Below are 24,692 nucleotides of genomic sequence, written 5' to 3'. Positions count from 1 at the left end.
GTCTTGTTCGGTTCCGCCTTCGATGGAGACGATACTTCGATTGAAAGCTCTCTTTTTCCACCAGTTGCAAGAAAATATTTATTTGAGAGAATGGTCGGGTTCCGAGGTGATCATTTTTGTTTTGCCGGAATTAATTTTCAGACCAAAAATGTCTGCTTCTTTCTCCACACTTGTTGCCATTTGATGGAGATCCATGATCCTATGAGAGAGTAAGCAAACATCGTCCGCGTAATCCAAGTGCGTTAAATAGGATGTAAAAGTCCATTGGATCTCTCCGCTACTTGACAGAGCTGAGCGCAGTACAAAGCTTATCACCAACAAAAACAATATTGGCGACAGAATGCAGCCCTGTCTTACTCCGCTTCAGATTTCAAAATCATCTAGCAACCTACCATCGTGCAGAAGATGACAATTGGATACATGATATGCTGCTTTAATAATAGCAATTAGTTTTTCTGGGATGGCTCTCCTCCGCAAAGCTAACCAGATATACTCCCTGTTAAAGCTATCAAAGGCCTTCTCGAAGTCGATGAACAGCAGGTGTAGTGGTGATCGATATTCATCGCACTGTTCAATGATCTGCAGGGTGTTAATATGATCAATACAGGAGGATCCTGCTTGTTCGACATCGAGTGTGGCCTCAAGGTGTTCTCTGATACGTTCCAGTATAACAGATTTCTTGATTACGATTTTAGTGAACAAACGCATTCTATGATTATCGATTGAAAAAATCCTTGATTAAAGTTCATAAAGTGTGAACAAACTGGCCCTGGTTTTCTGATCGCCAACACAAACTATTTCGAAAGCTTTGGATACTAAAATGAACGCCCTCAAATCACAATTCTCCACTTTTCGTTGAGTACTTCCTGTTCTGTGGCGAACAGAGCTAATAGTTTCGTTAAATTTCTGTCCGTCGGCCATTTGTTTTTCATTCCACGAACGAAAAATAAAATAGACAAAAGAAAGAAAAAATTGATTCAATTTCGGTTCGTATTCGGATTTTGGATTCTGCTTTTGCTCTGTTCTTCTTAAGCATTTAACTTCGATTTCTAGAAAAAGTAAAAGAAAAAATTTCGTCGTTCCAAGTGAAGTCTTTCAATAAAATTAAAATATAAACAAATAATATATTTTTGTAAATACTGTTAAATATGTCACTCTTTGGAGCACTACTCGGTGATTTTGAAGATGATGGTTACATGGGGTAAGTTTAGCAGGTTTAGAATTTACTAGATTCAATTCAATTACAAAAATCTAGAAGACTTGATTTCTCTAAAATGAAGGGAATGTGAAAATCAATACACATTATGATGTACCTAAATGCAAAACCAAATAATGCAAGAAAGAAGTCTACTTCTACATAATAATCAATGCTAATGCATATATACCTAGAACTAGATATAATTTTGAATTGAAAAAATAAATCACAAGTTATATAAATCACATTAATTAATAGCAATACAACAAAAATAAAATTAACATAAAACTGCATTGATTTTTCTACTTTTTTATTTAGTAACCAGATTAATTCAATGAATATGCAAATGCGAAGTATGAATCGCTTCATGAACAATATGATGATGCCCGATCCATTTAACATGCTCACTCCATTCGATGCTCATGGTGGTGGCTTCAATGGCAACAACAGTTTGATGGAGCGTGTTCCAATGCTTGGCGGTGGGCTTTTCGGATTCCCTGGCATGCCCAATATGAATCGTTTGATAAGTACAGGTAAGTTATAGTTCTAGTTCAATTTCTATTTTTAGTTTTTGCAAGTTTCAGTCTCAAATAGTGAATAGAAATGTGAAAACGCTTTGGATGATACAAAAAAGTAATATTAATTGTTTGTTTAAAGTGGGAGCAGGTGTCAGACAGATTAGGCTTGTCTTTTTGACCCTGCCAGTGAACTTACTTGTGTTTGAAGGGAACTTTCTAGAAATTTATTTTTAACTTTTACAAAAAACATCTACTCCCACTTGAATATAAATATGACGCCGAGATTATTTCTGAAGTTGAATCACTAAATTTATTTTCATCATCATCACTTAAAGTAGTGGACAGAACTATTAACAGTAAATTTTCTTAATGGCCAGACTACGATGAGGGCATAAAATTAGATCTCGTTTTAATGTTGTTTAATATTTAAATCACCTGAAATTTACAATAATTTGTTTATGGGAACATGTAATACCTATAACTGTTACTTTAATTAAACCTACAGTACTGTGTAAAACTTTTACAACTTACACCTCGAATCAAAAAATAGAACATTCGTGTATATTAAAGTTGTTCCAAACAAATTATTTTTTATTGCTCTAGACTTTTTTATGTGTCACCTTATTGTTCATAATCTTAAAGCACTGCTCCACAGGCAAATTCTATAAATGCACTGCTTTTACAAAAACACCTTTCAAAAGTGGAAAGGTGTTATGCCATCTTAGAAGGCCTCGAAGCACCACAGTAAAAGATGATTGAAAAATAACAAATTTCTTCCGAAAAAAACAGGGACGCAAAAATTGAACTTAGGTTACTCATTGAACTATCAACTACCAGACTCCTCACGCTGCAAGTCGGATTGCGTTGTTTTCAAATAGCAAAAGAGCCATTATTTTTTTTTAAAAATGAGAAAGTTCGTTTGGCTTTTCCAAAAACTCATCTCAATTTGAGTCCCCAAAAATGGGAAACGGTCTTATTTTCTGACGAATCAAAGTTCAATATGCACCTATAGGGTGGAAAACAAATTGTCAGAAGGCCCAGAGGTGAGAGGCTAAATCCAAAATACACTAAATGGATGGTCAAACTTAGAGGTAGTTCAATTTTGGTATTGGGCTGCTTGGGACAAAGAATCGCACTAATTCGACAAGTGGAGGCCATAATGAAGTCTGAAGAATGTAGACAGTACAGTCCATCTTGGGACGTTTGGCATACCATTCGCTACTTGTAAACTGCTGCTAATGCAAGACGCTGTGAGGAAAACGTTCAAGGTGCTTGCTCTCTCTAAGCAGATCGCATATAAGCTCGATAATAGGTGTCATAACCGGACACTGTCTAAAAGGAAAGCACGCCGCGAGACTAGGCGTATTCTCATATGACATTTGCAGAAGCTGTATAGACGAGAAAAGAAAGAAACGGTTCTTCATCTTCTCTGCACATGCCCTGCTCTGGCTCGAAAACGCAAGAATTAACGATCAAGTGATCTAAATCATATCGATATAATCAGCCTCTCACGTTTCGTAAGGGACTCAAGCTGGTTCCATTGATTCACGTGCTATCACAATGGGCTATTAAACTGGCCTAAGTGTGTCCGTTTCCATCTTGGACAGCCACTATAACCTAACCTAACCATGTAGACATCCTTTGTAACACCATGCTGCCTTATGCCCATTAAGAAATGACCGTTACAACACGACTATGATCCCAAACACAAGTCGAAGTTGATTGCAGAAAAAAAGATTGTGGTTCTACCATGGTCAGCCCAATCCCAGACCTAGACCCAATAGAGAACTAGTAGTAAATGAAAAGGGACACGTTCGCTATAACTCAGAGGCAGTGGAATGACATTCCAAAAACGCTTATTAATAACCCTATAGCTTCAATGCCCATATAATATACATCCGTTATAAAAAATAAAGGGTATGCAATTAAATATTAAGATTTCCTTGTCGTGAAGTAAGAAATAGTTTGAAATAGAGTTTTAAGATCTAAGGTGCTAATGTTTTGCACAGCAATTTTACCAACTATGAAAGTAATTAGGTATTTATTTTTTTGTTTAAGTGAATAGTGTGAATTTTGTGTCCAACAATTATAGTATAATGTCAAAAGAGTTTAGAAAACTGAAAAAGTATTTTGCTGTTTGATTTTGTAAACAATTTTTTTTTTTAAATGTTGGAGGTTTTAGTTGCAAATGTTTTGCACAGTACTGTACACTCGAAAACGATACTATACAGAAAACACACTCAAAGTTAATTTTATATTGCATAATGTCACTCTCAGTCATATTCGTCCACGAGAGTTAAATTCAATAAATAGCCAAAAAACAAAAACGCCAAGTTGATTTTAAATTCTAGAAAATCATGTTTCTTCTCCTTACGGTGTATCAGTTTCATATTGTTACCCCTTCTATTAAAACTTTGAATGTTCTCTTGGTCCTAAATGGCTTGATGTAGAACATTAACACCACATGAAGGTTAAGTGTGTATTCCTGGTTGATATATTTTATTAAATTTTCTTAGTTGGTAAAAATCATTTACTAAGTAAATGGTAAAATGATAAAATCTACTGTAAAACAAGATCAGTTTCTTCGTATTCGTACGCTTATTTGTAATTGGCCAATCAGCTTTAATTTCCCTTGCATTTTCAATCAAATGTGTTTTATCAATTAATGTGCTATTATTTAAAGTATTCTGAAGTTATTAAGAATTAAAAGCGTTTTAAACAATTTGTCTCAGAATTGAACAACAATGGGTAGAAAAGCAAGTGAAACCTCTAAAGAACTTCGAGAACTCATCGTAAAATACCACCAAGAATTTAATTCTTATAAACAGATTTCATCTTTAGTTAATCGAGTTGGATCAGCGCTTTAAAGTATTGTTAACCGTTTTGTCAAGGAAAAAGGGATTGAAAACTTGCCTCATAATTCGACAAGAAGTATTTTTAAAACGCAGGACAAGAGGATAGATAATTGTGCGTGAAATAAATAAAACTGCAAAGATAAGTGGATCAAAATTGGCACAGAATCTTCGCCAATCCCTGGAAACAATTTTGCATTGAAACTTTGCGAAATTATTTCAGGAACATGGTTTTAACATGTTAAAAGGCTTAAACGGATTGAATTCGCCAAGGAATACCAAGCAACAGACTTGGAATATTCATTCCTCGGGAGGCAGACAATTGGTTTGGCATAAGCCGAATACTGAATACCTTCCGCAAAACACTCGAGGAACCGTTAAACCTAGTGTGGGGTTATTTTTTAAGCAGCAGGACTTGGAAAATTGCAAATAATTGAAGGAATTATGAATCACAAGGTCTACATCGATATCCTGAAGACGAATTTGAAGGATAGTGCTGCACAATAGGGTCAAGAAAATAAATTTACTTTTTATTAGGATAACAATCCAAAGCATAAGGCGAATGCAATCCCAATGTGGCTTCTCTTTAATTGCAGTAAGGTTTTGGAACCCCCCCATAATTACCAGATATTAATCCGATATGAAATTTATGGGACGAACTGGACCGCAGAATACGCAAATGCACCATTAAGAACAAAAACGACCTTGATGAGAAAATTCTCTATGAATAACTTCAGAAATAACTGAAAAATTGGTAACGTCAATGTCAAGACAATAAAAAGCTGTAATTGCATCCAAAAGTTATGCCACAAAATATTGAACCCACGTTTTTTGACTGATTTAAAACAGGGTACGAATACGAAATTGACCCAGTATTACTGTAGTTTTTCTTTTCAATTCAATTCAAATAAGCGTTTGGAATTTGCGAAGAGGTACCAAAATGGAACGGAAGAATTCCTGAATATTGCTTGCACTGGGAAATACAGAATGTGGTAAAGCATTCTACATTCGCAAAGTACGGCTAAAGAAGGAATCTCTGTGCTAGTCATTACGACCGAAGTTGGTGTCGAGGATATACTGATGAGAATTTTTTAGAAGCACGAGTATTTCTGTTGAACTGTTTAAGGGGAGGAATGTAACTGGCTATTTCACTATATCATAAATCATTACATTAACTGAAAAACAGGGTAAGACAAGAATTTTACGACGATGTTCACCAATTAATCTAAATGGTCTACGTTCAATACTTTCCAAAGAGCCTAGTAAGTTGCAGTAGCACCAGCCCAGAGATGGGAGTTATACTCAAGCTTTAGACGTATATAAGTCTTGTAGATAATAGCCAGAGGGGGAGAAAAACTTCTTACACATTTTTGGCGACATTGCGTATGTGATCGTTCGACAAGAGGATCTGATAGTCGCCAGAAAGTTTGATGTTAACCTAACACGGAACTGAATCTGATACAATTAACTCCCACAGTAAAATATGCAGGTGAATGAAAATAGACAACACAAACAAAAGATCTGGAAAAACGACTACTCGAAAAATAGAGCACATTTGACCCGACTTTTACCCTTAAATTAGACCAATCATTGCCAAAATAACTTAAAAGCTGTCACATAAAATGAAGGATATGATATAAAATATTTAGAATGTTTTACACCATCAGTAAGATCATTATATATTTTAAAATTAATGTTTTTTCTGTCCAAATTATTTTTTTTATCGTACATTAGTACATTATTTATAAAAGAATGTATAGTAGTTTGTGGCACCACCGTTGACTATGACTTGGTTCATCCTGTTGGCTAAACCCATTGGCCATTAATCTTTCCCCACCATGTATTAGCCGTATATATAAGAAAAACTTCAGTCAAAATATGTTTTGAGCTCTAACACAAACTTAAACTTCATGTGGTCAAAATTCAAGTCCAAATCTGGACAGAAATAAAACGAATCCTCGTCCCTTATTTCGTAGATCATGGAAATGCTGATTAATTAACAGCTTAAGAAATATTTCGAAGAACGAAAGTTTCTTAATGACCGTATGGCTTTCGTAGCAATAGGTCCCCCCGTAATTTGATTTTTTTTTACCGAACAGTGGAACAAATCTTTTATTTTTTTGGAGGATGTAAGATTATTGCACTTGATATTTTAAAGAGTTTAGCTCCAAGCTGTCTTATCGAATATTGGTATTGATGAATTTCTTCTTCGTCCGTTAAGAAACTACCTTTCAAACCGTTCAATTCAAGTTGCATTGGATTGTTTCAAGTCTTAAATTCCTAAAATAATTGCTGGTGTTCCCCAGGGCTCTGTTTTGTCTCCGACTCTTTTCCTAATATTCATTAACGATTTTTTGTCTGCCACTTCTAATACATTCAACTGTTTCGTTGACAACAGTACGCACAGCTTTTCATATTCGTTTCTTAAATCAAATCATTAAATACTGATCTAGACAGCATTGTCCAATAAGGAATTATTAAACGTGTTGAATTTAATGCTTTAAAAACTCTATGCCATTATCCATGACTAATAAACTTTCAGTTCTGGTTATGTGTATCATAGACCAAATCGTTATTCATCCAAAACACGAATACAGACAAAACGAAAGTAATTGTCTGTTCGCGTTCCACTCGGAGTGAAGTTAGGAACGCCTGGATACTTAATGGAAGTCGTTAGAAGTTTCGAAAGAATGCAAGTATTTGAGAGTTTTACTAAATCCAACCCTGGATTATAGCAAGCACCTTGTAGAAAAAGTAAAAACTTCAAAAAGCTTAAATAATGTTATTTGGAAGAAGATTTTCTCTAACAATCACTTTAACCTTTCAACTAAATATAATATTTTCAATGCAGCCGTGATATCTTCACTTTCTTATGCGGCACAAATATGGGGTATGCAAGAATACCAAAGAAAGAATGTCTTAAAGAAATGTGTTAAAAAGAATTTAATATTCCCTTAACCGCACCAAACTATTCAATTTATTCAACAGGCCTGCCAAAACTAAAGTCTATAGTAACAGGCTGATTATTTAATTAATTTGTTTGGTCTACGGGAAACTTGGTTATGTAAGAAATGATGCTCTACGAAATTCGGAAGACGGACTGGTGGATGAGCACATGGGAAAACAAGTTGTGCAGATCAATCTCAACAATATTGGTCAGATGAAAACGAAGTTCTACAAAATCATCCAAAAAATCATGATTGAAAATGCCCGTCAATCGGAGAGCAGATTACTCTATAGCCACCTTAATTATAACTTTTGTGACAAGAACTACTTCCAAGGTTCTCTATCCTATAAAGATATTTCCCTAATTTTTAAATCAAGATGTGAACTTCTACATTTAAATGGAAAATCATACAAACGAAGCTTTCACCAATTTTGCAATTCATGAAACTTAAGAGCTTAAGAAGATTGCTCTCATTTTATCAGTGTGTCCAATTTTTAAGAGAAAAAAGAAAACATTCTGCTTACCGATAAACAACATTTTGACATTCCGTAGGTCGATTCTAGACAAAATATAAAATAAAAAAACATAAGTAAATAATACAATACATCCACTAATTTATAGAATTCCTATATACAAAGTTATTTGTCAAGCAATTTTTCTTTGTGCATGTTCAATTTAAGGTATGTGCGCCTGGTCGCATATACATCTAATAATAGTGTATTTAATGTTTTAGAGAAAATTTAAGAATGAATAGTTCTTTTGAAATTATTCAGATTCAACGAATTACGAATTAAGTCTTTATTCTTTGTTGCGTCACCTCTAGAGAAAGAAATATAAATATAATGAAAACCCAATGCAACTTTCGCAGGCGAACGATTTTAGAAATCGTTACTGTGTAATGCGTAACATCTCGCTTATATAAGTGAACGTGATGACTTCAGTTCTTCGTTGATTAGGAAGCCTTCCCCGAGGTAATGGTGTTTTGTATGGGAGCTGAAGCAAACGTCTTATTCTTTCTATAGTTAAACATTTTTTTAATACATAAACTTCTTAATACATAACTTTTTTCTAAGTAACCATTATTTTATTTTTCTTATAGATATTGGCAACAATGGTGCATCTTTCTGTTCGTCTAGCGTAATTTCAATGTCCTCCGGTCCAGATGGGCGTCCTCAAATCTATCAAGCTACCAGTAGTACTAAAACTGGTCCCGGTGGAATCCGTGAAACACGCAAAATAGTTCAGGACTCTTCCAGTGGAGTAAAGAAAATGGCAATTGGTCATCATATCGGCGAGCGTGCCCATATCATTGAAAAGGAACAGAATATTCGGTCCGGTCAACATGAAGAACGACAAGAATTCATTAATCTCGATGAAGAAGAAGCTGAAAGTTTTGATCGCGAGTTTACCAATAAAGCTCGCATGCATACTCCAGCAATTGAAATGTTGCCTGGCAGTGGACATCATTCTCCACACCATAGGCAATACCAAAGGGCACTACCAGCTCTTCCAGCACCTCCATCGGCAAATCCAAGGTAAATCCATAAATTTTAATTTTATTTCCAAGCTTTTTTTTTGTCGTGGCGTTCCATTTTGTTTAAGTTTTTAACTTTTAAAAAAATACTTACAATTACCTATCAACATACTCATAATATTAAATTCGAGTTCTCTTATCTCATTATCGTACCAAACAAATTTTATTCACCCACCAAAGTAAAATAAAATTTCACAAAATAAAAACAACCTGAATTTTCCTTCGATGATTGTTACTCAAACAAAAAATATCTTCACCTTTATTTTTGCAGATATAATTATTATTAATTTAAATAAAAATGATAAAGTGAGAGAAAGAGACACATAGGTATGCAATAATCTAATAAACATTCCAATTTTATATAAATAAATCAATAGTTTGTTTTTATATACGTATATATTTCATTAGTTTTGTTGAAGTTTGTTTTCGTTTTACATACTATATATTTGTCTTTCTTTTTCAATTGCTACATATTTATAATCTATATCTGTTTCATTAAATAAATATGAAGAAAATTGAGTATAAAAAACAGCATCGAAAGGATTTAACTATGTTAGTTGTTAAGATTTCATTCATTATTTGTTATGTGTTATATGTACATAATGTAGGTCCTCCACTTCACTGTTTATAACTCAATCTTATAAATTACTAACTCAGCCAAACCAATTGTACTGTTTTCCATCAACGCCTAATTTATAAACATGAACAAAAAAAAAAAACAATCTCGTCGACTACTACAATTCATACTTCCAGTAGCACTGCGTCTTTGTCATCGTCGTCGTCCTCGAAGTCGTCAGCGAAAAAAACTACAGCATCTTCTTCAGCATCGACAACGAAAACTACTCAAAATGTCCAATCATCACCATCGCCAGTATCATCATCGGTTCGACGAGCTGCATTGAGAAATGCATCCATAGCTACACCACGTAGGCCGCTGCGTTCCCCATCTTCATCGCCGTTGGCTCTAACTACTTCTGGCCATAATAGTACATCTACAACTACAAGGTTTGTTACAAAACTTCAAAACAAAACAAAACTGAAATAATAAAGTGTTCAAAATCTTGATAACAAACCACTCTTCAGCCATACAAATTATCTTAAACTATATTTTATTTAAGTTGCCAAAGAATATACTATGTTTAACTTACGACAGGGCCTAAGAGAATACTTAATGCTTCAAAAAATTTAATTAGCCATTGCTGGTAGACTAAGCTGCTATATTTTCTATTTACAGTATTTTGCAAATTATTTTACATCTAATTTTAATTATATCTCTTATCGGAGTTTACGTACAGTTGTGTTAAAAATAGTAGGAGTGCTTATACAAAATCTGCCTTGCCGCTTTGTTCTGTATTTTACTTTCACTCGAAATCAAATAAAAGATGTGCCAACATTTAACTTGACACTATTGATTTATATTCTTTTAAGACTGATGAAACTTTTTTGACTTAAATGATGTGAAGAATTTTTTTTTGTAGATAGATTATTTATTTTAAAGTACATTTTTTAACAATAATTTTTAAAAATAAAAACATGGCTTTTCTGCCGTGCGTCTGTCTTATATGACATTTCATACTCACAGCGTCGAATTTCCTGCAACATAGGACAATTAACAGTTAAATGGTTTCCATCGTAAATGTACAGGGTGTCCCACGGGAACCGGACGAAAAGTAGGGATCCCTTTCTCATCACTGGTGCGGTCAAGCGAGGTGGGGATGGGCTCGTTTGAAACCTCAGGTAGTACCGTTTCAAGCGGTTCATCGTGTCTTCGCACTGAAGAAATTTATTAAAAACAATGAATCGGTGGTGGCAGTGCAGCGGAGTACAGGCAGTGTAATGAAAAAGAAACCACCTGGCCCCGTACGGACAGCTGCTAAACTAAACAAAACGTTGACCGAGTGAGGGTAGCTGTTCTCCAGAGCCCTGGCTGTTCCGTGCGCAAGCGAGCTTAATCACTTCACATTTCATCCTCTTCAGTGAGTCGAATTATCAAGCATAATTTAAAGTTTCATGCGTACAAGTTGGAAATCGTTCAGAACTTGCAACCTACTGATTACGCATAGCGTTCTTCATTCGCATTGCCCTAAAGTAACTGTGTGGTGTGCAATGTCAAGAAACCGCCTTGTGTCACGCTCTGGGGACGTGCCATGGCCCCCGAGGTCCCCTGACTTGACGACGTGTGACTTTTTCCTTTGGGGATACCTAAAATCACACTTTACAAGTCGAAACCCCCCACTTTGGAAGCGTTGAAGGAAGCAATAACGTCTGAAGTTGCGTCAATTGAGCAAGACCTACTGGAGCGCGTCCATCGAATCTTCTTGGACCGATTTGCCACCTGTTACGAACAAGATGGGCACCATTTGTACGACGTTATTTTTAAAACTTGAAATGGCATTTAATTCCCCACCTTCTGGTATTAATTAAAAAAATTTAAGACTAACTTTTGGAGTTACATTCATTTGTTTTTGATCCCGTTCCCGTGGGACAACCTGTATTATTTATTTCAATTCCTGTAAAGGCTTCTTCCACTTCTTTTCAACACCCTTACAAAATAATCATAGAACTTATAACTAAAAACTGTTGGGCCTATTATGTAAGGCAACTTAGAACAAAGTTGAGTTGTAATTGTAATTCGCCAGTCGGTATTACCGATCACAACTAGTTGACTGACACAAGTCAACCACCAGTCAACATTAAAAAATGGTTGACTTTTTAAGTGTATTCGGGGTTTTATGTAAGCCATTTGAGTTGTTTCTCAGTTGTGATTGTTGTCAAAATTCAACAACTGATATTAACCAGTTGTGTAGGTTTGTGTGTACAAAATTTTGTATGTAAATTAAAAATACGTCAACTAAAATGAATTCATTATTTCTGTTATTTCTGATTTGTCTTGCTCCTGATTCAGTTACTCCATGGACATCATGATCATTTAAATCGATGGCGTCATTATTTTGAATTTTTTCGACATATAATACTTTAAAATGTTCACTTATGTTATATAAGGCACAACTTGCATTGACAAATCTCGCAGCTCTTTGAGGACTGTAATGTAGTCCTCGGGTAGACAGAAGGCACCTGAATTTACTTTTGATAACGCCAATGGTGCTTTCAATAATGTTTCTTGTTTGTGCGTACGGTGTTGAAACGTGATTCTGAACTCCCACTTTTAGCCAATCGAAATGGAGTTGTTTCTCTAATCTAATGGATACCCAGCATCTCCCAAAATAATAGTGTTCTCGTCCAATTCATTTAACATTTCCTTATATTCACTTAAATTGTAAACGAATGAATCGTGATTAGCACTGGAATATCTGGAATCTATGAAACGCACATTCATTTTGTAGTCACAAACCTTTCGATGATAAATGTTCTTATAAGAAAAATACTAAAGATGGGATATACACTTCACTCGCTTCATGGCATTCAGATTGTAGTAACCTTTTCTATTTAAATAAAGATATTGAAGATTATTTTGTTGGTGCTATGATTGGAACATGAGTTGCATCGATGCATCCTGTTACTCCAGGAAATCTGGTTTTCTGGTAAAAATGAATCTTCGATAAATATAAAAAATATATTTATAAAATATGACCCTTAATCCATTGTGGACATAATAATCTACTACGTCTAGCACGTGTGTCTAAAATAACTTTTAAATCTGCAACAAAACAAAGACATTAAATCAACACTTTCGTCAAAGAATTTGTTTACAAATAATAGTTTTTGTTTGGATGTTCCAATGGATTGGACCTCGAATATTTTTTCTCATCAGCGCAACATTGAAAGGATTTTCTTTTTCCAAGTTTACAAGAAACAAATCAATAGAACTCTCCAAAATTTTGCACTGAATTCGAAACTTTGAAATACCTACGTATTTTACTTTACACAGCTGATTTTGACTCAACAAAGTTCAGTTGTGATCCATAATAGGCCCTTTAGGTACATTAGCACATACAAGATACTTTGACTCAAGATCGATGTCCGATCGAACGTAGGCCACTTTATGCTCAAATTCAGTTTGGTCTCATTGCTTTTATTTAATTAAAACACACGGTTACTTAAATTCTTGCAGAACTTCACATTCACATCGCTCGTTTCAAGAATCATTACCTTAGTCTTACTTGTATTAATGACTTATTCCCATTTCTCGGAAAAGCTATTCAGCCTGTTTATTTATATAAAAGGGTATTCTATCTGTGAAATAAATAAATCAGCGAAAGAAAAATTTTCATTTGTATATTGGCAAAATCATTTGCTCCTGGGAGTAAATCACAAATATCGTTAATAATTAAAACAAAAGGTAATGGACTTAAAATGCATCCTTAAGGAACATCTGACGATGTGTCAAACCATTCTGAGAAATCTGTCCCATCCCAAATAAACGCCCTCGATGAAAAATGAAAGTTAAAATCCATCATTAAGATCTTCCGGGATATTACCAGCACTAAGAGCCTGTACATCAAGGCTTGTCTATTTATCATTTCGAAGGCTGCTTTCGAGTCTTTTTTTCAAATAGCCTTTTAATGCACAGATATGGTTCCATCGTTGAGAAACCCGAACGAAAACCGGCTTGGAACATGCTTAGAAGGTTTTTGTTTTCGATTCATTTTGTAACCGTTTCGTACAATATCGAAGTAAGAATCTTCGTTAAAGTGTTTAGAAGAGAAATTCTCTATAACTCTGTAATTTTGTATGATATACTGAAAGTAAATTGAATATTTAAGTTCAGGATTATGAATTTGGAAAATTACCTTGAATTACATGGTAACAACAACTTCATGATTTCACATAGCCGCAAAATGATTTCCATATTTTTGTTTTCGAATTTAAAAAGGTAGTTAGGTAGGTATATATGGTAGTAGCAAGCAGCCATTGCTGGAGGACTCAATTAGCGCTGGAAATTACCGTTTTGCAACCATAAATTCGTTCGACCTACGTATTGAAAAATAAAAAATAATACTGTGACGGTTTCATATTGTCAAGATTAGCAATCCTAGGGCCATTTCGTCGAATTCATAAAGGAAATTAAGTCATTGATTTTCATCTCGGAAAGTTTATCAAGATCTTTAAGGAATTCCCCTCCGAAGTTTAACATTTAAGAACTAGGGCGGGACATTCACAGACAAAATTAAATCACAGTTTCCATTCCATGTTGGTTTTAAACTGTACCACCTGCGGTTGGATTCTGTCGAAAAAGTCCATCCTTACATTCACCCTTATTGTAGTAGGCGTTTTATTTGAATAGCAATTGTCATACGAACAAATTGGTATTGCGGAAGGGGTTTTAGTAGCGTTTTACCTAGCGTTACGCTACTTGCCATTTAGCGGTTAGTGGAATCTAAATTTTTGATCGACAAATGTCACTCTTATCGCGATTGTAGCTGTCGTTTAAGTTTCCTTTTATGACGAGTAAAACGCCACTTTCTATCGACGAACAATTTTCAAACGCCTTGTGAACAATTTAATAAAAATTCGATTGTCTTAGTGTTATTCATTTTATTTTAATTAACGGGTGGAAGTTACAAATCCAGGTGAAATGAAAAGGCTCACAAAATTAATGGAATTAAATCCTTCATTGGCAACAAATTTTAGAACAAGCAAAAAACAATTGGGAATCCGTTTCAAATACTCTCAAATCCTTGGTGCCACTGGTTAGAACGGTAAAGGAGTTGCAAAAGGTATAGTTTAAAGTGATACTTCATTGACTGTTTCCTTCTTGGGCGGATCTAAATGGTGTTATTAGAAAGGGTATTCCTGTTGTACTTACGATGTTGTTCATCTTTTTTTGGTACTTGAATTTTGATGTGGCTGCCATCTAAACGTCCAATTGTTCACAGAATCCCAGTCTTTTCATAAAAAAAAAACTTAAGCATTTCTTTTTTCTTCGTCCAAATAGTGAGAATTTATTCAACGAGGGCAAATGTGTGCTTCCATAATTTCGAGCATTTCTTTGAGAATGAGGCTCATCGTTGGTTGTGCAATTCCTCAATTTGAAGTCATTGCATACACCCTTTGGTAGCTGCATTCAGCAAAAATATCAAAGTAGAAGTAAGCTTTAAAACTAGTGGTACCATTTCTTCAATTTCATTTAATAGCTAAATAAAGGAGTCCTAATTCAATCTTAAGTACATTACATGTCTTGAAATATAACAAAATGGAATGATTTGTCTAATAAATCAACATTGGATGTATGTATGTATGTACTTACTTCGAATCTGTAAAGGACTTGATGTCGATCTTATTTTTTTTTCTCTCAATAAGATTGTTTTTATTCTCGTCCAATCTATCTTCTTCAAAGGTCACGTAAACAATATAAACAGTCCAATGCTATACATTTGTGCCTTTTTTTATAATTTCACTAAAAAAGTTGTATTAAAATTTTAAAATTGAATTTATTCTTTCGAATAATCAATCTCTCATAATCAGCTGTTTATGTCGAATGTGTGTGGATTGCAAATAATAGCGTTTAAGCAACGCAATACCGACTCTTAAACGCCAAAAAAGTGACTCGACTCAAAAAGTGGCATTGGCGTTTAAGAAAAAACTCCTGTTAAAACACGGACGATTGCTGGATCACTACAGACGATATTGTGGCAATTAATAGCCGTAATAACCGCCTGGCTGTCAGTGCAGATAGCCGTGTTTCTATTTTTGTTTAAGTTTGATTTACGTATTATCTGATTGCTAGTAATTCAAAACCTTACGTTATACAGCGATTTTAAAGTCCGGAAAAAAGTCAAAATTTGATGGCCACCCTGTTGCCTCTCGCCCATTTTGTGGCTTGCTTTTTGAAATACTCCTATCGTCTTGAATACTATCCTTTCATTTCTCTTCCTTTAAGTTTAAGTTTTATAGAAAAATGCACACCTATTTGTTCTAAACGCAGCTGTATGTACGTCGGTATATAAATTGATTTTTTAGGATATTATTAAACATATGATTTGACATACTAAACTTTTTTTTAATTCGATTGACCTACCCGGTTTCCCACAAGCGCCAACGAAATAGGTTCTCACTGTGAGCTAGCTTTAAAATCAATTCAATTTATTTTGTCCGTCTCCCGAAGACAGAAAGTCAGGGTCAATGAACTTAATACACTAGATACGCTGCTGACATTGCGTCAAATGCACAATTTTTCATTGTACCCAAAGCCAACGAAAATTCAAATGAACAGTAAAAAAAATGTGTTCTTGATAGATTCACAGATTATCTCAGGAAACTTACCCACCTTTTATTTTTAAATAAACATTAACACTTAAAAAATATTTACATATATTTTAACCAAATCTTTTATTATAGAGACTGGAGATTGTACAATCCTCGCTTCTACCGTAAATAAGAAAAAGAAGAGAATGTAACAGAAATGTTTAAAAACAAAATACAGAAATAATTATTTTTTTTCAGTTAAGAACTTAAAAGTAAGCAAATTGCCTAGAATACAATTCTTGAGTTAAAAAGTTTTTCTTTTTTAATTATGGCGTCAAATACGCATATTTCGCAAAATTCTGAAAATTGTACATTGGCTTTAGTTTAAAAACAAAAAAAAAATGGTGTGTTTATTTCCTAAGTTTTATAAGACCTAATGCTTACTTTAAAAAAATGCAATAATCTTGGTAAGGTAAATAATTTTGTTTTTTATTAACACGCCTAAAGTACTGTCGCAAAACACATACTTTTTCAATACTAACTTATTGCTATAAACCGAAGCAACTTCTTCCGTATCATGTTATTTGAGAAAAAGGATTTATATACTCGTAGAACAACCATTTTGTTTTCTTTTTTCAAATTTAGTAAAAACAATGGATATTAGTATAAGCTACTTTTTCTAAAGTAGTTTGAAACAATTTGTTATTTTGTTTTTGTGTGTTGTCAGCAAATTTGACAGAAGCGATTAAAAATAGTTATTAAGGTTGGTTCTAGGTATCAAATAGGGAATATAAACACAGATCTTAGATTTGGGGTTTGGTTTGGAGAAAATCGAAAAAAGTTTCAAGTAGAATTCCCTGATAACATCGGCTAAATTAATTCCGAAGGAAAATGTTGCACGTGAGTTAGACACAAGACAAGAAGTTGACATTTAATGGTACTGCATACTTTTGAGTCATTTAAAGTGCTGCACTTAATTACTGTCACTTAACGATATTCAACAATTCACACAATTCAAATGACAGATTTCTGCCAGTAAAAGTTTTTCAGTGGAAATTACAGACATGTTTAATGATAGCTATAAACGACCTGTCAAAAAAATTACAATGTTTGTTTCAATGATAAAAACCAATGATAGCTATAACTGGGGCCTTACTAATTCCAATTTTATAGGAAAAAAGGAGGCGCGAAGCTCTGTACTTCATACCTATAATTTAATGACGTAAAATTAATGTTTGCTATGCGGTTGGTTATAGCTATCAGTAAAATTTTTGTTTTCAGTTTTTGAACATGTTACACATTTATTTTCAGCAAAAGATTGATTCAAAAAGAAACAAAAAGTCTACTTTAATTTATAAATCCATTTTAATTTTTTTAATGATGGCATTTCATTTTACTGAACAGCTGACTGCCAAACAAAAAATTCCATTTCATTTTACTGTTGGTGTTCCAATTTTTTACTGTTCCGATCACATCATCAAAAATTTCGCTGATGAAAGCAACAGTTGAGTCTAAGGCGCGCAGCTCGATGTTATGATCGAAAGAAAACAACAATTTAATGACGTAAACAGTTCAGATTCCTCCTGTTTCAAATTTTCCATTTCACTGATAGCATTGTATATATATTTATTATAGTACTATTATGAAGAGGAACGAACGAAGTGACATCTTCTAGGCGTGGAAATAATTGAATTTGATCCTTTTTTCATACCCCTCAATTGTTGTTTACAGTAGAGAATGACGGAAAATTCAACATTAATCAACCATAATTAAAGGACAGAAAATAGAGAAGAACATATGTAAATGTAATAGTAGATCGAGTGAGACAATAGAAACAACCTTTTGACATTATTACCCTGGTTACAAGAGGAGATTGAGGAATCGAATCGAATTGAGATTTCGATCCAGGTATATGGTGGCACTGAATCCATGAATCGAATTCAAATGGAATCGAAATGAAATTTGGGTTGTATTTGTGTGCATACTGCTACGTGAATAACTTTCATATTTTATAACAATGCTCTCAACACAAAGACGAGCTCCAAATTAAATTCAGCTTAGAACCAAAAATACTCCATTTAAATGGAGTATTTTTGCTTAGAACAAGCAAGATGGAAAAAACTTATCGCAAGCACACAAGCAAGACCTCACACACCAATAACTCGATTCCCCGATTCAGGTTTACAAACAAATTTTCGATTCGATTCACCTCTTTCAGTGGGATCGGGTCGAGTAATCCTATTTCGATCCGATCCAGGTCTATACGGCGCTAAATCCTGATTCAATTTTCCTTGTAAACGCGGTATATATGTGTGTATGAAATATTCATTTGAATCGATGGTGGTGGTGGTAGAAATAGCGATCGCAAGGGTACCTAGCCTTAGATCCTATTAGCGCTGTAGTGCGCCGTTTTGATACCAAAACTCGTTTGACCACTGATAGAAAGGAAAAGATTTATAGAGAAAAAAGATTAGGTCTCTAATCTTTGTCTCAGATAGCTCATCATGTTCGTGAAAGAATGCTTTTCCAAAGCATTTCATTCTAGTGTTTGCCAAAGCAGGACATTTGCAGAGGAAATTGCTGGACCCATTTAAATGCGGATGTGCCCGAGTTAATGGCTTTGACAGCTGCCTGACTGTCTGTGAAGATAGCCGCATTTCGGTTTTGATTGGGCTATGTTTAAGTATCTTACATGCCTCCCTTATTGCCAGCATCGATAGAACGGTTCATAAAATTTACTGTTTGAAGATTATTTCATGCAAATGTTGACCTTGACTGCGACTCAAATGGTCCATCCGCTTAGTCCAATTAAAAATAAAATGTTCATCGAACTCGAATCTCAATATGTCCATTTTTGCGCGTGCTGTGTGGCATGTGGCACCGTCTTGTTGAAACCACATGTCATGCAAGTCAAGCTCTTGTATTTTGGGCAAAAAAAGTTTGATTTCATTACACGGTAGCGCTCACCATTGACAGTTACGTTACGATTCGCATCATTTTTGAAGAAGTACGGTCCAGTTATGACACCAACCCATATTGGATGCATTGGTAGCTCTTGCAATGGATCTAGCTGATATTAAAAAGAGCCCGAATAGACGCTTCAGTGGGTCGATTAATCTGACAATAAAATGGAAGAAGCGCACGATGAACTTTCTTAACAGAGCACGCATTTTGATAATAAAATTCAATAAGTTGCAAGCGTTGTTCGTTCCTAGGAGGATTCTTGGTTAAATTATAAACCAAACTGAAGATGTTTGACAGTGAAACAAAACACGAAACGTGAGTCAGCTGTTTAACCCATAATAGCTAAGAAATTACCTTTTACTTTAAAAGGGACTCTTTTGATTTCAAAAGGAAAATTAAATTTCAATGCATTCATCCTAAACAAAAATTGACCTGGTTTTGAATACCTTTTAATTTTTGATTGTGTTTGTACTTGAGTCGTACAAATAACAAATAATACGTAATAATAACAACAACAAAACTATTGAATATATTTTAAATCTTCAATGGATCATATGCCAAATATGGCAACATTTCATTTTTCGCAAAAATAGAACATTTAAAATCAAACAAGAATTTTTAAATTCCAATACCTACAACGTTGAACTACACATAGCTACAAACATATGTATGTATATGCACATTTCCTCTACATTCACACGTGAAAGCAAAAAAAAATGTAAACAAATATTATCCCTTCTTGGTTTGACATTTGTATTTTGGTTAACTCCCTTATGAAACTAAAACAAATTTATTTTTCTTTAGTAATTTTCCCCTCATTCTTAAGAACCAAGTATTTTGATACACGCAGCGCCCTCAATAGTACTGGAGATGAAATACAAAATTTCGTCTCATAATAGTACTTTAATAAATATAGTTCTATAATATACAATGCTGATAGCTATAATATAACCAGCCTCCATAAACGCTAATTAGTAAAACCTGCTGTTCGAATTTTTACTGATAGCTATAGCCTGTCCTTAATAACAAATAGCAAATGTTATGTAGTTAATCATTGAATTGAATCGAGCAATTTAGGGTTTAGCTTGTAGAATTTCGACGTAGGGGTTATCTTTGTGGAGATTTCTGTTTTAAGATTTAAGGTTTGACGATTTTAGATTAGAGATTGTGTCTTTTTGGACAAAATTCACCAGCCCTTATGTAACAATTGGCTGTCATCTTTAATTTTTAAGGCCATATGTACAGTGGTGGTCAAAATAATAAGAGTGAAACCGATTTTTTCCATTAGTTTGCTAACAAATTTTTATTTGTTGTAATTCCAATAAAAAAAATACATTTATTTTTCGGAAATACTCCCTGATTATAAATTTTATCCACAATAAGGTAAGCTTCAATAACAAAACCCAGCTCAATAAGTTTTTCAGTTGATTTTTATCCTGACCAAAAATTAAAAAAATGAATTTAAACGCTATTCTTCATGAGTTTTAGTATATGGGTCACCTCTTAGTATTTGGTAGGTTGTCCTTTTTTTACCAACGCATTGCATCTTCTAGGCATAGAATCGATGAGCTTTCAGTATGTTTCCACAGGTTTTTTTTTGTCGAGACCCTATTCTTCAAATCTTTCCAAAGATTCTCGATACGATTTAGATCCGGAGATTGAGTGGGCCATTGCAGTACCTGCACATTATTTTTCTGAAACCACCTGGTCTCCACGTGTGCTTGGGGTCGTTATCTTGCTGGTAGGTTCACTCTAAAAGCATATTTTCGTCGGCATATGGAAGCATTACATTTTCCAAAATGTCCAAATAGGTTTTCTTGTTCATATTATTGTTTATCCAATAGATAGGACCTATTCCAGCAAAGATAAATAACCCCAGAGAGCTGATATCCAATGATAGATTTGCTTTTATACCGCTTGCAATTGTTAAGGAATTTTAAAGCACCTGTCTAACAATTCTTTTGCCCAGCAAAGTTGTTTTTTTTTTTTTGCGTCCCTTTTTTAGGTGAAATTAGTTTGTAGACTTCGCTTCTTTAACACCCTAGCAACAACACAATGAGATCGGTAAAGAGCATCTGCAAATAAACTGTATGTTTTGCCTTGATCTCTTAGTTGGAGAATCAAACGGCCCTGAGCAGTGCTTTCCGCGTCCCATTACTTAAAAAATAAATGCACTTGAAACACTTAAATACAAATTTACCGCTAAATTTAATAAATAAATCTCGATCAGAGGTGGAAAAGACCGGAAATAATGCAATTCTACACAGCACTCTTTTTTTGACAATTGCAAATCTGACATTTGCAAGTAAAACTAACGGTACATTGCAAGTGAGCATCAATAACGGTTGGTAGCACTGGAAATGTTTTCCAGTCAAGTCAAAGAAAATTCCAATGTATAATTTGCTCTAATTAAAAACGTTTAAGGCAAAGATTCTATTGTGAGAAGAAAAAAAAATATCCACTCTTATTTTTTTTTTATTTATTTATTTACTTCAATCTACGATCTTACATCCACAGATTTCACTTTTTAACTTAGTATAATATATACAATATTTTAATATGATATAATGTAATATAATATAATATAAAGAGAATTATATAATAATTAAAAAGAATTTAGTGGTATAGAAATAGATATATAACTTTTGAAAGTGGATTATTCAAAATAAATAACAAGTAAACAACACAAAGTTAAGAAGAATTTTGAAGTAAATTTAAAACAAGTGTTTTGAACTGATATTTAGTTAAGAACAAATCCAAATTTTCATAAAAATGAAAACAACAGTGAGATATTGGCTCTCGCTGCCCATAATTGGCCACCCCTGTATGCGATAAGATTGCAAAAAAAATACTACAAAATTGTCCTCCTAAATTAAAAACAAGATGACGATACCAGATGACAAAAGATAGATAACAAACCGCATAATAAGCGAATTGACGGACTGCAATCATAACAAACAACAATACCTAACAATTCCTGAGATACATTTTAAGTAAAATTAAAATTTCGATATGAAAATGCAGACAAAATTTTACGCAATTAAAATAGTTTGTTTCAAAGGGAGGATTTGTGAAACAATTTATACGAATCGTCTAAATTGATTTTAGTACTTTGATAGAAAAGTGATTTTAACTGGACGAGTTTAAAATACGTGTATACGCTGTTAAATAAATTGATGGAATTTTCCGTAACCTTTCATCTGAAACAAAAGTAGCAAAACTAATGGTGAACTAATGCCGACTGCACAAATACTATAAAATTAACATAATGAAATCGTAGTTTAAATGCTAGTTAGTTCACTGTGAGTCGTCTTGAATTGAACACTTAAAAGCCGAAATTATAATAAGAAATCCATAGTTTGAGACGATAAATATGGATTCAGTTTATCAACCCATTTCGATTGATTAGCGCCCATGAGCCAAGATCTCTGAAAATTTTAATCAAAATCTAACCCACTGTGAAGATTTCTACTGAATTACCAATCGAAAAGGCTATACGATTTATTTAATAAAAACTGGAAGTTGTGTTGATTATAAATGTTAGCATGTACATAAAAGCAAACAAAAGAAGAACAATACTTGGTTTGTTCATAGAAACAATTATCAAAATAGTATATTGTAAACAAAAACAAGTACAACTTTGCAAGTTTTAAATATTAAATCATTGATTGATACAAAGTGTTTCCATTATAAATAGTTGTTTGTTTATTAAACTATGTTTTTATTCAGTTTATTTTTTTTTTGTCTTTTGGTTAATGCATTTAATTTTGCTGTAAACTGTTTGCATTATTATTATTCATAATAAATTATAAAACCTTACTGTTAAAACTAAATAAACAAAATAAATGTTATTATTTTACAGTGTTCATCCACACCCGTATAACAACGCAGCCGCACGTCGTAACTTTCGTTCCAAACACACTAAACATCAACAGCAACATCAGGAACAACAAGACGAACCAACACACCAACAACAACAACAGCAACAACAACTAGAACATAATGATCAGCAAGAGTCACATGATGACGATTCAAACTAAGCTTTCGAGACTTAAAATATTACCTTTAATGAAAATATAGATTTAATTTTTGTCTTAAACATAAAAAAGTATATAAGATATCATATTATGAATTACCTTAAAATCATAAACAAAAATAACAACTTAATAAAATTTAGAGCCCATTCATTCGATGCTCCGCAAGGCTTTATTTTTTGTAAACAAAAAATATATCAAAAGGCGACGACGCCAAACATTAGTAGTTTTTATTTTGATTTTTCTTTAATTTTTAAACATTAAAACTTTTGTGAAATTCTTTTTTTTTTCATAACAAAAAAAATATTTGTTTAAAATATATATACAAAAAAAGTTATTTCATTCTTTTTGTTTCAATTTAAATACGCAACATTTTTATGTTAACATGCTTATAATGTTTCTAAAGACATTAATGCCTGTTTAATTAGTGTTTCCATTATATTCCATAAAATATTATTATTCCTTTGTGCGGTGCAGGCTGTTCAAATGTTGACCTATTTTAATATAGTTAAATATACTCATATAAATGCAAACAACAAAAATATTCTTGGGCATTTAGGTAAATGTTTGTTATTTAACGAAAACAAATTAATACAAAAGATGTAAATGCTCATAAATGTTTACAATTTAAAAATTGAAAGACAAAAATAAGCGACAATTATTTTCAATTCAAGTGATTGAAACGAAACGAATGAGTGGACAAATAAAGATTGTATGAATAAAATAATATGAAAATCAAACAAAAACATAAGGGTGTCAATTTTATTTACATATGTATATACTGAAAACTAATAGGATAAGGCCACACATTTTTGGAATCTATTTTCGCTTTTTTAGTTGGTGAAAGTGTTGTACCCGCAAAATTTGACTACCTTTGAAATTATAAACTTATAAAAGGGGTAAATTGGAAACGATCGTTGAAATACAACATAAACCACTTAAGACGCGCGTCAGTAGGATGAGGCCACATACAAAAAGAAATGAATAAAATATGTATTTACATTTTATGGTTTAACTACGCCCGGCCCTTATTATGAGTAGCGAACCGACCTTAAAAACATAGGAATTCGATAACTTTGCATTTGGCACTATCGGGAAATTCTTGGGAAATATTTTTCCTACGGAATTTTGTTGTTTCCGGGAACTCATTCCTTCTATCGGGAATCCCCCACGGAATACTTTTCCCTATGAACAACTTTTACCAACATGAAAATGAAAAAAAAAATCGAATATTGTTTTCGAAGACATTGACATTTGCTTTTGCAGTAAACAAAAAAAAAGTTTATTTATTTTGTGCAGTGCTTAAATTATAAACAAAGTGTTGGAAAATGCAAAGAATAACATTTTTATTATTAATTGACAAGATATAACAGAGAGGACGAAATGAGCAAAGAATTGTAAGGCGGAGTTTAAGGGATCATTCAAATCCTTTAGAGCAACCAGAACCACTGTAAGTTGAAACATTTGATTTTTGATGCCGTTTCTATTTATCGTTACTATAC

General features: G+C 33.4%; 1 protein-coding gene across 3 annotated transcripts; it reads left to right on the top strand.

Annotated features, from left to right (window-relative positions):
- The first annotated feature begins 952 nt into the window (after positions 1-952).
- On the top strand, positions 953-23,941 carry LOC129938807 (myeloid leukemia factor). Of its 3 annotated transcripts, XR_008780486.1 has the most exons (6): positions 953-1,201; positions 1,514-1,728; positions 8,612-9,047; positions 9,800-10,051; positions 16,346-16,464; positions 23,019-23,156. XR_008780486.1 is itself a non-coding variant. In XM_056046584.1 (5 exons), exons 1-5 carry the CDS (start codon positions 1,149-1,151, stop codon positions 23,194-23,196), a joined length of 1,131 nt encoding a protein of 376 aa, XP_055902559.1. In that variant the 5' UTR covers positions 955-1,148; the 3' UTR covers positions 23,197-23,941. The 3 variants fall into 3 exon arrangements, 2 of the variants coding, with proteins under 2 accessions (XP_055902559.1, XP_055902558.1); XM_056046584.1 differs by lacking the exon at positions 16,346-16,464 and having other exon boundaries at positions 955-1,201; positions 9,803-10,051; positions 23,019-23,941; XM_056046583.1 differs by lacking the exon at positions 16,346-16,464 and having other exon boundaries at positions 955-1,201; positions 23,019-23,941.
- The last annotated feature ends 751 nt before the right edge of the window (positions 23,942-24,692 follow it).

Source organism: Eupeodes corollae, chromosome 1 (assembly GCF_945859685.1).
Source record: "Eupeodes corollae chromosome 1, idEupCoro1.1, whole genome shotgun sequence".
Taxonomy (NCBI): Eukaryota; Metazoa; Arthropoda; class Insecta; order Diptera; family Syrphidae; genus Eupeodes; species Eupeodes corollae.
The sequence above is the reverse complement of the archived record's forward strand: the minus strand, read 5'-3'. Positions and strand labels throughout refer to the sequence as shown.

What these genes read in the sequence shown, in the direction of transcription:
- LOC129938807 (XM_056046583.1), top strand. Translation starts at nt 1,149, where the DNA reads ATGTCACTCTTTGGAGCACTACTCGGTGATTTTGAAGATGATGGTTAC. An exon ending in GAAGATGATGGTTACATGGG is followed by an intron (nt 1,202 to 1,513) that starts GTAAGTTTAGCA and finishes TTTTTTATTTAG; the next exon opens with TAACCAGATTAATTCAATGA. An exon ending in CCTCCATCGGCAAATCCAAG is followed by an intron (nt 9,048 to 9,799) that starts GTAAATCCATAA and finishes TCATACTTCCAG; the next exon opens with TAGCACTGCGTCTTTGTCAT.